Source organism: Opisthorchis viverrini, assembly GCF_000715545.1.
Source record: "Opisthorchis viverrini unplaced genomic scaffold opera_v5_465, whole genome shotgun sequence".
NCBI lineage: Eukaryota > Metazoa > Platyhelminthes > Trematoda > Opisthorchiida > Opisthorchiidae > Opisthorchis > Opisthorchis viverrini.
In genome coordinates this window covers 262,479-276,812 of record NW_008752129.1, presented here as the reverse complement: position 1 = coordinate 276,812, position 14,334 = coordinate 262,479, and the positions used below count along the sequence as shown (strand labels likewise).

General features: G+C 42.2%; 2 protein-coding genes across 2 annotated transcripts in view; one reads left to right on the top strand and one right to left on the bottom strand.

Moving 5' to 3' along the window:
- Positions 1–14,334, bottom strand: part of T265_15391 (hypothetical protein) — a gene marked incomplete at both ends in the record, with an annotated part of 86,712 nt that overhangs the window by 37,463 nt on the left and 34,915 nt on the right. Inside the window, one exon of the mRNA XM_009177881.1 lies at positions 1,919–2,116. Within this exon, the coding sequence (XP_009176145.1) occupies positions 1,919–2,116 (198 nt within the window). The remainder of the gene's footprint in view (positions 1–1,918; positions 2,117–14,334) is intronic.
- T265_15390 (hypothetical protein) overlaps positions 1–14,334 on the top strand; it is a gene marked incomplete at both ends in the record, with an annotated part of 51,194 nt that overhangs the window by 2,451 nt on the left and 34,409 nt on the right. Inside the window, 8 exon segments of the mRNA XM_009177882.1 lie at positions 1,060–1,221; positions 6,321–6,608; positions 7,237–7,410; positions 8,976–9,071; positions 9,179–9,469; positions 9,851–9,882; positions 11,606–11,808; positions 12,037–12,275. Coding sequence (XP_009176146.1) covers positions 1,060–1,221; positions 6,321–6,608; positions 7,237–7,410; positions 8,976–9,071; positions 9,179–9,469; positions 9,851–9,882; positions 11,606–11,808; positions 12,037–12,275 — 1,485 coding nt within the window.

The following is a 14,334-nucleotide window of genomic DNA, read 5'->3' as shown; positions in this document are numbered from 1 at the left end:
GTTAGACCGTGTCATTGAACTGTTTATTTCGTTCCCAACTCACTCATATTTCAATAAAACCAAATGTAGCTCAATGTACGATTTTATGCTAAGGCCGTGATCTCAAAGCAAGTAATAGGTTAATTAGCCTAAACGCACGATCTAGGCGTCCTATCTAACGTTTAGTCCAATTCACCAACGGTCGGTCAGTAATAATTGCGACGAAACCGAATTCTACGAACTTCACCTGCGTTTGTTTAGTAGTCGCAACTGGGCAGTAAACAATATATTGAACTGGACTTGGGCAGACGGTATAGACAGATAGACTGTGCTTCTCTTGGAAGTTAACAGTGAATCGTGAGGAGAATTAAAGAAAGGCTTACGGCTAGATTGAACCTTGGGCAGTTGGCAACACAGGATAGCACACGAAGAGCAGTGTGCTATCGGACAAATTAAACGGGAAAATTGTTGTTCAGTTCAAATTGGGACAAAAGTTCAACAAGAAGCCCAGAAATAAATGTAAACAATTCGTCTATAGAAAACTTGTTTAGGTAGAGTCAACATTGTATAAAATAGAACAGTTCAGTCTTGAAAGTTGAGCGGTCATGGAAGGGAGATGTACTAGCCTGAGGAATGGGGAAACAAATAATTAAGTCACGTAATTAACACCTGGGGGAATTTTCATAAGGATTTCTAGTGTCAGAAATAACTGGTTATGCTCAGTGTGTGTTTCCTTCCCCCATGTGTTTGATGTGCGTTTTGTAATGTATACAAAGTTAACTAATTTCGGAAATCTACCGGTTTCTTGTTACAATATAATATATATATATATATGTATATATGTATATATACTTTAGACCGAAGAGCACATGCCTGATGCGAGTAGCTATGTCTGGAAATGGTATATGCAACTGGTCTTCTTTACTCCTTTGTTACTGAAATACTATCCCATTATAAGAAGTGTCCCAGTAATATAGTTAACATTAGCAAAGTTGAAACTATCGCGTATGATATATATATTATATATATATTATATAACCAAGCATCTGGAACGATTCGTTTGCTTTTTGCTTCTTTAAGTGTATACACCCAAGCTGACAGTTGAAAATACAGCACCCGATGAGGTTCACGCCAGTTGGACAGAGCCAACCAGCTGTCAAGCGTCTGATTACATCTACAAACTGAGTGTTACTCACGCAGGGTCCGAACCCAGGACAATCACGAAGCTGTTTCCAACGACAGGTAAGGAACGTCAGTTTGATCGAAGTAAAGGAAGATGCACGTTTTTCAATCCTCCATATAAAGCATGTTTGCAGATGTTGGGTTTAGTAAAATGGCGTTCTACATAGTCTCACCATCAAGTTTGTGAAGACTTCGTTTATAATAACACATTATTTTGAATTTCGTAGTTCCTCATTTGTGAATACACATCTGAATGTCCCATCGGAACACTACAAATCTCATATATACTATACTGGACATAATATGTCTGTCCGAAATGGTGTTTGTATTCAACCCTCACTGGGATTTAAAGCAACTTGATTGCAAATCACCTAATGAGCTTTGTACTTTTCGGGGGCAAAATTAAAGTAAAAATCGGGAGGGACGAAAGGAAAATCTCTTCACGTTAATCGGTGCACAAATGTCCCCATAGTCCCGTGCTCTACATGGTTTCTTGTCCCAAGCTGTTAGGGTAGTGTAGTGCTTTGGTGCTTAAAGCTCAACCTGAACTGTGTCCGAAGACAATGCATCAACAGTCCAGCAAGGAAAAAGAATTATTTAACCACATGATTTGTGTCTGAGATAATGTATAAAACGCCAGGTATCAAGATGTAATGCGGCTGTCGTTTGCAAGCTTCAAAGTGATGTGTTCATTTATCTAAGAACATTCTGATATCAATAGACACAAACAGACATGTGGGTAACTCATGGAACTCACTTTCTGTCTGTTCGACTGCTTTGAGGGAGACGCCATTTAGCATTTCTTGTGATTTATCATACGGTTCTTTTGGCAGTTGGTCAACTGGCCCGTAAACATATTTTTCTGACATAAGATAGTTGTCTCCTTTGGTATTCTGAGCGGTACTGATTGGAAGGTCCGTGGTTAGAAACCGACCTCTGTCTCTCACGAATTCCCCTGTATATGGTTGGGTAAACTGACAGTATCCCAGAACTCCGGCTTCCTTCTGATAGCATGGCAGTTAGGCATCGAAAGAGTGCTACAGCTGAACGCTTTTGTTCTCCAAGGTAAATAGTTTTATGAGTGCTCCCTCCTGCAGGTTTCCATGTTTCCAAGTTTCCCCGGAATCTCGTACTATATCCAGAAGAAATCACTGTTTCTTTAGCGAATAGGAGGCCCACAACTTGTGAGTGGCAACACCTTGCGCTCCAATCTCTATAAATCCAACTACTAATTCGATATTGGTGTCTTCTTTCCATAAAATCTAAAGTAAGCAGTTTTCAAAAATTCCTTCTTGAAATATGTTAAGGCTGAAGACTGCTTGGTGCGTTTGTGATCGGATGGTACAAAGAACGCCGCCATATTAATTGACTTTGCTGTTCTCTTGGACTTGACATTCCATAACTTGACTTGGCATCTAATCCTTTTTTGGTTGCATTCTCCAAGGAACAATAAACCACAAGCAGTTGATTTGATTTACTTTTCTGATTGTGTACATCTCCTCCCTTCCGACAGACCACACTTTCAGAGATCTGATGCACTGCACAGAATACACCTTTACGTTAAGCTTTCAAAATTCTAAAGATCCCAACTTGAATGGAATACTGGAGCCGATTACGCTGAAAACAATGCCCGAGAGTGAGTTGGTTTTACAATTGTCCACTCCATTTGTTAGCCGCGTGGTCGACTGCGTGAAGCGTCCGTGAGTTCACCATGATAACAAAAAGAATTAGTCATTGTGAGCCTCCTGGTCCACCGGATATATTCTCCTACGTATGCCAACTTGCAGGAATTTCCATCGAGTCAAGGAAAACGGTTCAAAAGTATATTTGTGTTGAATAACTGTCTAGTGGTAAAACACTCGATACCCTTCGATTTTTGGAACACTCATAATCTCAAGCACTCGTGAGGCATACCTCTTTCCATGCACAGCGCGTTCTCAGCTATGAAAAAGTTACATGTTTTGTGGAGCACAGTTCTCTTAATGCCTTCTGAATACCGTAAATCCGAGTCTGGATAGCCACTTGATAGCCTGATACGCTTGACCGAACCAGAAAGCCAGTGAATGTGCGAATCAACTGATCTACTGAACACCGACGAACACACTCGTATCATGTGTAGCCGAAAACGGGGTGCTTATAAAGCACACGTAGGAAGTTCTAGGCGGGCCAAATGATACCACTAATAGAACTCACTTGGTAAAGACAGTTGAAAAACTGTCAGTTAAATCGGTCCCAACGAGAACGCTTATTCCGTTGGAAGTTGCTTATTCCAGTTACGTTCGGTCCTCCCAATTAAAGCATGCGTTGGTGGGAGTTCGTTTTGAATGTTCAATAAAGCCTGCAGTACTGAATCGCGCATACGCAAGCGGTGGTTTGGTATGGATTTTGTTCCTGTTGGCCAATAGCCAAGAGGAATCCGGAACTCCCTAGATGCACACTGTTTATGAATGCCAAGAAGGCTGAAACAGATGTGCACAGCTCTTTGTCCTTTTGGCACAGATTTGCTTCTGCAGTAGAAAGATGACATGAATATTACTCACCAGCAAGGTGTGCATTTCCGCAGAACTACTGGTTTGTAAATAATACGGAGCACAAGGAATTCTAATGTAGACGTTCAAATAGATTGAACATACGGTTTCGAAAGTCAGTACTCAAAATACACGAAATGTTGACGATATGGTGAGGGGACATGGTAATTTTCAATGGATAATTCTTCTTGTCAGTGCAGCCGATCTTTTTCTGAAAAGCCCGAAAGCACTACACAGCTGTTCCGTTTTTTTGTTACCAACCGCTTCCTTAGCTCGGAGCTTTGGATTGTAACTGGGATGAGACCTCCAGAAATTTTGCTTGGTTCTTTTGGACGTTCATAAATTATTATTGATTAAACTTGAGTTAGGTTTTTGAAACAGAGCTAGCACTTTCTGCTGTCACTGGGCGAAGAAGAGCAGTGGCCTTTGGCCAATTACTAGGGCAGTGTCCAAACTGAAAGAAAAGGTCCCTCCAAGTACAGGCCACTGTGACCGAAACGCGCAGGTTTATCATTACCATGGGACGGTCTGTAATCATTGGAGCAATTCAGTGTCAAAATGAGTCATTAGCTTAAGCAAATCAGCTCTTATGCGGTCCGAAGCGTACGTAATCAATGATTCGGCTGAGCTGTTCTCTGCGTATTCTCGCTTTAGGAATTCCTGAACCAAGTTAGGTGGTAAACAAACATTCCACTACCTTACTCTGTCCACAAATATTGCTTATTTTAATGTCGCAACTAATAAAATGAGCACCATCCGTTGCGGAAGATCACAGTCTACTGTCATTTCCGATGCAATTAACGCGGACATTATGATCTGGGTGTGAAAACTCTTAATTTTGTGATTTCTTTTGTTTCTGATTCGTCATTTGTTTCCGATATTTACTTGTTTATTTCCGCTATCTCATCATTAAGAAGCTCTTTTTTGCAAGACTGTTCGGAAGAAATTTCTACCAGTATCACTTTACCATGTAAATGTTGCGACAAAGATTTCATTTGCTGTCTCTGAATACTCGTTAGTATTGCCGTTCCACCCTGCAAAAATTAAAGCGTCACTGTTGTTGAAATCGGTCAGCTAATTTCCTTGTTTTAGCGGGTCCCGGTAGTGTTATTGGGATCGAATACACCTGAAAACAAATTATGAATCCTCGGAGGAGTCGTGTGGTCTACTGCTGGCTTGCAGTCTCTCTCTCCAGATGTTGATGCTTTTGAGCAATCGCATTTGCTATGCCTCAGGAATGTGAAAGTTTACCACGCGTAGCATATGAGCCACTAACCTTAGTCAAAAGAATTTCGACGATGACGTATCAACAGGTTAATTAGAAACAAAGCGTAAGAGCCAACGTATATCAAATATTACTAAACATCCCTTGGAGATATTTGGTGAATTTCTGCAATCGTTCCTTGGCACTAAGTGACTTAGTTCGAGTGGCACAATGTGACGGTGTGACTTTGGGTTTGGGGATTGAAGACTTTAAAAAGTCAACGCTGAAACTTTAAAACTTTTGGCTGCTCACAGATTCAGTTTTTCCTATCGCACACAAAACTGAAGCGTCAGTTCATCAGCTCCCCTTATGTTGTTTGAACTGTATGCTGGTTTGGTCTTTTGGTTACTACAAATGAGTCAATCTCATCGAACAGTTCAGTCACTAGCTGAACATTCTGACATACTCTTATTTCCCTCGTGCAATACCTGTGCGAGACTGTTTTTGAGTTGATCAGAGCTTCCGAACCTGATACCTAGTTAGGCAGCTTATGCTTACAATTAGCGGAGGAGTGGAAAATCACTGCGATTCGTTTCCATCGGAGAGTACAGAGGTATACTGCCATATCTTGTTACTTCTCCGACCTTCCTGGTGCTGCCTTTTGGGGGCAAATTTGGGACGTTAGTGTATACTTTAGTAGCAATAGTTTAGTTTACCATACATTTACCAACACCTTCGTCTGTAGGATGAAAACGGTATCAATAAGCCATTGGCTAAAAATTGGAGAGAAATTACCTTTGTTAACTTGACTGCTGTTGGAAATTACACCAGTATCATCATTCTCGTACCACATGAGGTCGATGATTACCGCTGAATCGTCAAGTCCTCAATCTCTCGATGCTTCCTAGTTGGCTATCAGAATTATCCGTTGACTTCCAAATGCTTTTGTATTCTACAACAATCTCATTCGATGCAACACATAGTGGAATCAAACGGCTATTGATTCTCTAGGTTCACACTATTAACACTCACTGAGCTGGCTTTTGGGACGGGTCCCACTTGTTCTCTTCCTTCACGAATGAGAACCCGTCAGTTACAACTATTACAAGCATTATTCGATTGTTTCATTTTTCAAACTCGGGGCTTTCCGTTGCTTTAGTCTGTGGTTGTAGTTACCTTGATGTACAGGACGATCACGTTCCCAAAGCAGTGTCCCGGCCGAGTGATTTTAATTCAAACGGCTGAACAGGCAAACCATGTTTCTAAGTATTTAGTGAGTCTAAAACCAAAAAAATACATATCAGTTCTTATAACAAGTTCACAAATTACTCTCCCCTCATTCTTCCGTCTCTCATGCTCATCACATATGTTGAACGCCACCAAGAATACTCCGTTACCCTTTTTTGTCTCCCGTATCTCTCTTGTAGACCTTGAGAGTCCGACCCACCTGAGATTGTTAGCGATGAACGCGTCACATCTCACACTAAGTTGGATAGAGAGCGCGGTTTGGGATATCTGTGGGACCGTAAAACACGTTGTCACCGTCGTTCCCCTTGATGGAGATCCTCCCACAATTGTCACAGTGGATGGCACCTCGGCAACTGTCTCAGTCAATGAATGCAGTTGGTATGAGATCTATGTGCATATGGAAACTGCCGACTCCATGTTCCGCAGCGCCAGGTCAAATGGGATTGTGTTGCAGTCTCCACTAAGACGTAAGTGTTGCTGCTTCTAGCTATTCAGTGAACTGCATGACTTTGAGGTTTCTGTGGTTCACTCAGTTGCATTTGTGTCCCAATGGGGACACCGCGTCTGCCTTCTCGAATGATGCGCTGATTTCAAAGCTCCGATTCAGTATTGTGTAAACTCTTTAGCAACAGATTGTTATTAATGACGCAGTTTTAAATAACTTAACATGATTCGCATACTTCTCTGGCCCATTTGTTTGCAACCCACTGCACCAAGTATGTCTTAAGCTGATTAGCATAACACCGCTTCACTTTTGCTTCCTTGAGCATAGTGTTTAAGAATTCGGTAGAAGAATTCAGCACACTTTGGACAGCATTTGAGAAAGATATTTTTTTCAACTTCGCACTTGATCGGTATTTCTTGGTCAAGATGCTGCTGAACTGCGACCTCCCCAGATAGCACGATTCAAGTGATTTCTTGAAGCGCGCGCAAAATTTATCAAGGTCGACCCCCTCATTACCCTTGCAACTTAACATCACGTCACAGTTACCACGGCCAACTATTCTGACTCACGATATGTCAGGTTGAACCGTGCGATGTTGGATAAACATTATTCTATTTCAAACATGTTTCCATTTCCCTTCAATTTCTCAGCATACGGCGTGCCTGATTTTGAGATAGTGAACTTAAATCCTGGGATTCAGAAAATCAGTTGGAATGGTGGAGTTGAGTGGACCAGCGAGTGCGTTAGAAAATACGATGTGACGATAAGTCCCGTTAAATCCCTGGGGAAAGAATTCAAATTCACCATGTTATCTGGCGATCCTGGTAAGTCGTTTTGATTCAGTAGGTTTCATGTTGTAAGTCGACCGCAATAATGAGGCCATCCACACAACAACACATGTTTAATGAATTACAGGATGATTGGAGGGAGGACGAATAAGTGTTTAGCGGGTACCAACAACCCAGTTCATGGTTAAAACAAAAGTTTGAAACTTGCTTTTCTGCATGTGCTGAATGACAGGAATGTCAAATTCACGTTGAGGTGTTGGGACCGCTCGGGCGAGTAATAATCTATTCTGCCAGCCAAAATTTCATACATGTCAGTTGGTCAGATGGTAGACATCAACGTGGGATTCAAATGATATCAACACTTGCGTAAAATATAACCCAGGCTTCCTCTACTTAGAAATACCTGTCTGTTGTTTTGTGTTCTGCCACATGGTCAGTCTAATGATATCAGTCAAACTACTAGTAAACAAAAACGTATTACTGATCAAACCAATGCATGATCGGCTGAGTGAGTTCAGTTAAATGTGTCCCATAATAAAGTGACCAAAAACTCAACTATCAAGAATCAAAATCAGAATCGGCTGACCTCTTTTCACTTGACCACATCCTTGTTATGAATATCCGGGTGATTTTTCAGCCAATGGTTAGACATTTCTCAGGAATGACGAGTGAGATTCCATGCACAACTTGAATGAACGCGACCCAAAGAGAGTTGGTGAAGGCCATTTGACAGGCTACGACCGGTTTGGTTTTTCTTTCAGCCCTTTGGGCAGCCACCATCTCAGAGATTTGGTCAAACGTACAGTCCAAATGAAACCAAACTGGACGTAATTGACAAAATTCAGCCATTCGCAAACGAATTTGGTTGTGACGGAAGACAGCTAAATTCAAATGCACCTATCGTTTTACAATTTTTTCAACTGATTGTGCTGCGCAAACGTCGCTTTGTCGTTTGTGTGATCTTCAATATCTTAAGGACTGATGAGCCCCATGGAGGGCGAATGCTTCCACAAGCTGTCAAACACTTCTCAGCAGCCTTATGGATAATATTTTCCGCCCAGTCAAAGAACTGCGATATTTCGAATATCATGCCAACTCACAAATAAGCTGGCATTTTTGCAGCTCATTCTGTTAAAAATATTAGGAATGTGAGATTCATCTGGGGGTCAGTTGAAACTCCTCCTGTTAAAAATAAAAACAAATGTTTGCAGATTAACCACTGACTTTCAGTATCTCGATATCCGGCTGTGGTAAAACACCCTCGTATATGTACAGATCGCCATCTATATTGGAATGTTTGACAACCGCGTTGTGTGGCAATCAACAACTTGCTTGCGAGATAAACAGTCAAGAGACTGAACCACTATCATGAGTCCCACATATGACAAGTATTTTGTCCCGCCAACCTCCGTTAGCTAATTCCTTGTATTTCTAATTTTCATTCCTACAGGCCTCGAAACCACGTTAGGTTCAGTTCGAATAGCTGATATATGATATATCTCACCAGACTGTTGACGAATAAAATTAGGAGTCTATTCATAAACTGGATTTTTAAAGCCACTTGACGTCTTGTTTAATAATATTTATCTATTTCTTCGCAGGAGCAATAACTGGCGAACTGTTGCCATGCACTGAGTACCAGTATACCGTCAGTTCAGGTTCCGAATCTAAGACAAAGATATTGAAGACATTGCCATGTAAGTCAAGCTATTGGTTGCTACCGGCACCTCTAGATTCAAAGATTTTAATATGACTTCGGCATTTATTAATAACCCTGCAAAATGCCCCCTCCTTTCCTGTTCAGCAAGCTTTTTGCCGACAGATGTGACGGCTGTGATAAATTCACCGAATGCCCTTAAGGTCAACTGGGGTGCTCCGCGCTGCGTGGAATCCATTGGTGATGTCCACTACTCCGTAACTATCAGACCTTCGAACGAGGGTTCGGAGACGATGAAGCAAGAGGTGGCTAAGGATTCCTTGACACAAGGGGCTGTGGAATTTCAAGTAAAGCCATGCACTGCCTATCTTGTTTACATGGAAGCTGATACGATGGGTTTGAAGGATCGCTCAAAACTCATCATGGTGAAAGATGGCAGTAAGTCACTTTAGCGGTTTTTGTTTCACCCATTAAGAAGTCAAATCATGCCGAAAATGGTCAGCAAATTGGAATGGCCGGCCAGCCTTCCCTAAAATTCAACAGGGTGCACTTAACCTGAGAAAGACGAAGCACAGTAACGCCAAATACAGTGAACGGTTTTGGTTTTCTAAAGTTTACATTGGGTCTAAACAGCATCCTTACGTGTATAGACGTCATGCACTACACATAAGGTTGCTAAAAATTCGTCGACAGTACACGATCGATTTCGCCCGTTTTGCGGCTCATCAGGTAGGCGCAATCCCCGAGTTTCCATCAACCTTATGTTCTACTTGAAACCTAATTTCGTGACATGAGTGAAATACACTCATTTGTTCGAAGGAGCGAAAACGAAGGATTCAACTGGATTCCAGGTGAGTCTGTCGAAAAACAGCCTAGTTTGCTTGCAAATGAGTGTATTTCGCTGGCGTCATTACATGACGATGCAGCTGAATATGTAGCTATAATCTTCCTAGCGCAGGCTGAATCGTTAAATCCATAAAATAAAGAAATAAATTTTACCCACTTTCCGAAGTCCTCAACAGCCACCTGCTCGCTATTGTTCTTCTAACCTTTTTTGTTGGTGGAGACCAGAAGGGTGATGAATGTTCTCTTTCCAAACTAGAGGCTTGGTGGTTGGTGAATGATTGTATTGTCGCGAGCATTGGTCTACCACAACATTTGACGCACCTTTTTCTGTCTGAAAGCAAAAGTTTGCGGTTGAAACTTAACTGTTTGAGGTTTTTTTAGCAGACTTTTGTAAAGACCTATACACAATAACTTTTCATGTTTGTCTCTTCGTAATTCTATGTGATACAAACACATGACATGTTTTTGTTCGACTTAAAGACTGAACAGTGGATTGAAACGTATGATTTCTCTTGGAACAAATGTTCATTTACGTTTGTGACCCGCATCGCTAGAATTCATCGTTTAGGTTGCAATGGGTAAATTGCATAGAAAAGTGATTTTATGTACTAGGAAAAGCGGTGTTCGTGCAGAAAACGGACTGCCATGCTCTGACTTGCGAAAAAATGTTTTCTACTCACACTGCTTGGCCGGACGTTTTGGGGTTTTTATTGAGTCACTCTGACTCTCCCAGTTTTCTCTAATGATTTTAGGGCTTAATGTATCAAACTGTCGCCCCCTCATCGCCATCAATATCGCTAGGGTCAACACTATACTAGTGGTGGAAATTGATGGTTCACTACCATCAACCATGGACAAAGGAGATCTCAGTTAAGGGTGATAAATCAATACGACCGTAGAAACGGCGTTGAAAAACTAGGAGACTACAGTGTTGAAATAAAAGCAATAAAGCATCATGCTGAGACCGGACCCCTTCGGCGTGGTCGATTCAGCTTTTTTTGCGAACCTCACCAGACACAAACTATGCATACACTTCGTCTGGATAAAAAGAATACAAACACAACAGTGCACAGTTACGTGTCATATATGTTGTAGGTTTTCTGTTCAAACCGTGGATCCCACAGTATCCAAATTGACAGCAGCCAATTTCATTTCACGTTTCCGCGTCATGGCCTGTTCCGTTGATGTCCTTTGCAAATGGAGTCGAAATGTAGCAAGTAAAGAATCGTAGGCAAATCGGAGAGTCAGTATTCGGGTTTTTATAGAATACCGCGGATTTATGTAGACCGAACTGCATCAAAAACAAATGATCTACTGATAGTAAAAACAATAATTGATAACGGTCGACATGCGTAGATATCGTGCAACAAGTAAATCGTACTAACCTGATTAAATCTATATCTAATTAGAACACAGATTGGTTGAGGAACATGTTTTCGGCAAGGTCTTTTCAAGTCATACAATTGCGAAGGTTAAGAGAGCGGTATTTAACATATTTGAATGAGTATGGTGTAAATGGACAGGGAATCGAGTGAGATGACATTGGCTACCTATCAAAGAACCATTAGTTCAGGTCACCAATAGGACGGCTTGAGCCAGTCAGCTCGGGGGGTGTTGTAATTGTGTGTTCAGCACACGGTACACACGGTGGTACACTGAAACGATCGGTGAAAACCTACTTGGTCAGGTCAATACATCAACTTAAGCAGCTTCGTGCCACTAAAGCAGAACCGGAACCTGATCCGCAGCCTCACTAACAGAGCGAAGAAAATATGCTCTGAGGATGCACTGGAACACGAATGGCGAACTCTCACCAACGTCCTGAGAGACAATGGATTCCCCGACAAATTTATTACAAAACATTTGAGCAGGGAGGAAGCAAACACCAACACAGCCACAGCTGGAAGGAAACCAGTTTACACTAGCCTCCCGTTTAAGGGAGATATACCGGCCGATCTACTGAACAGAAGACTTTCCACCAGTCTGAACAAAGTTCTCCCGGCCGCAAAACTCTGCACGTGGTTCACCAGCAATCGTTTGTGCCACTTTAATCTCAAGGATAGAGTGCCTGTCCACGCCCAAAATATGTTAGTTTACTCATTCTCTTGCTGCTGTGCAGCGGAATACATCGGACGCACGACCAGGAAACTCGGCCAAAGAATGAAGGAACACAATCCACCCTGGCTAGCTTCTGGAACTAGGAGGACGGTAACCAGCTCCGAAGTACAACGTTTAGCTGACACTGCACACAACGTCATACCCAGCCAAAGTTTCCGCGTTTTTTACAAGACGCCGGCTAACCAACCTAGATCAGTACAGCAGCGCACAATTGCAGTGGCTGAAGCTATCGCCATACGACATCGCGACCCGATTCTTTGTCGGCAAAAACGCTTTGTTCGTGTGTTGTACTTACCATGGTCCAACTCACCTCCCCCCACACATGCACCGTGTGCTGTACACACAACTACAACACCCCTCGAGCTGACTGGCATGACCTAATGGTTCTTTGATAGGTAGTCAATGTCATCTCACTCGACTCCCTGTCCATTTACACCACGCTCATTCAAATATGTTAAATACCGCTCTCTTAACCTTTGCAATTGTATGACTTGAAAAGACCTTGCCGAAAACATGTTCGTCACCCCATCTATATCTAATTAGGACCATATTGAGCATGAATTACCCGATATTTTATCCATGGGTTTTATTTGTCACGTGTAACGTTCAACGCTACAGGTCTCACATATACCATTCAGCAGTACTGGTCACTTAGTTTCATGGAGATTTTATTGTGGCATTTGATTATGCGGAGTTATCGCTTGGTCATGCCTTAACCTAACCGTGCATACATTGTCAACTGTCCTCAGATGGTTGAAGTGACAACATAACATTCAGCTAAGCATAACATATACAGCTTAACAGTGGGCACTTCCGAAAGCGTGGATGGTTTTCATAGTGGAACAGCGGGTTCTAGCTTTAACTTCAACAGTGTTTATCATCAGCCCATATCTTGGGCCGTTCCAAGGTTTCACTACCAAACTTACAACAAGGGAGTCGAGCGTGGTACACTTATTCCACTGGTGTGTTTGTGACATCTGGATTACCACTCTTCAGTTCAACGTGGGATGCGAGCTTGTTTGGCGTTAACTGACTAGGCGGGGCCTGACAGGCGAGGCAGTCAATCGGTAATCAGGGCAGTTGCTGGGATTTTGGCCTGAGCATTTCCCCCGTTCAGACGTGATAGCTCAGATGCCCTCTTTGTGCGTTAGTGATGCAGCAGTAAAGTGCTCGCCTCGCGCCTCGGAACTTCGGTCATCAGTGTGAAATACAAACGGCGTCTGATAAGACCACAGTGCGAGATCCCGGCTTCCTAGTTTTAGAGTGGACCCATCAGTGTGCCAGGACAGCAGGAAAGCTATACACCAGAGGATGATGTTTCTGAGGTACATATCTCACTGACCCCATATAATCTCCGGAAGCCACAATTCAGTATACTGTCTTATTTGCTGGTTCAGATAAACTGCGTTGGGTAGGCATCAGACATCATTAAATATTCCATTATACTACACAACGACCATGGATATTTGTCTGATAGATGACAGTTTATCGACTGGAGGTACATCAATCTTCGTTTCAGTCGTGTGTCGTCAGTGTGTCACCGAAAGGTTAGTGGCTTTGGTAAACAAAGTTTCTCGCAAAAAACAAGTGACGTTTGCAATTTGAATATTATTCTCTCAGAGGGGAGTTATCACTACTGTCTGAAAACTTTTTTGTACCAACCCAGAGACATCGATTTGAATGGTCTGGCAGACATGTAAGCTTTTGGTTTACTTAGTCATTTTTTGGGAATTTTTCGGAATAATGTTATCAATGGCTCAGTGGTTAGAGCGCGAAATTAATGATTGAAAGGTCTAAGGTTCGAGTCTGATCTCTGCCTCTTGAAGTCGCCTGTCTAGGCTTAAGCAGCCTGGCAGTATCCCAGCTCCCGCATATCATTCTGGCGGCATCGCAATTAGGCACCGAAAGGGTTATACAGCTGAAGGGAGGAGAGAGTGCTTCCGATTTCTTCAAGTGTATCATGTTGTAGGAATTGACCTTCGAAAATAATAAATCGTGCGCATTTCTTGGACGTATAATAATGACGAGTAACTTCTTTTACATAAGGAATTGCGCGAACTCTATCATTTAGTCGGTTTTGTTTACTGCAGCAGATTTTATTTCTTCATAATTTACACCAACCATAGGTTTGCTGAAAACCCTTCAGTTTATTTATTTGTTAGTTTCTCGCCGCCAGATATTTCTTGTACATGCACTGACGCTTATGTCTGTACATGCCTGCGCGGTTGTGCGTGAAATCTTGGGTCGATCTAACATGAACTGTGGTCAAGACAAGAAAACGGCGAGTGGATCTGATAGTGATAGACTGGATAGTGTTGCGCTTCAAGTTCTTCAGCACG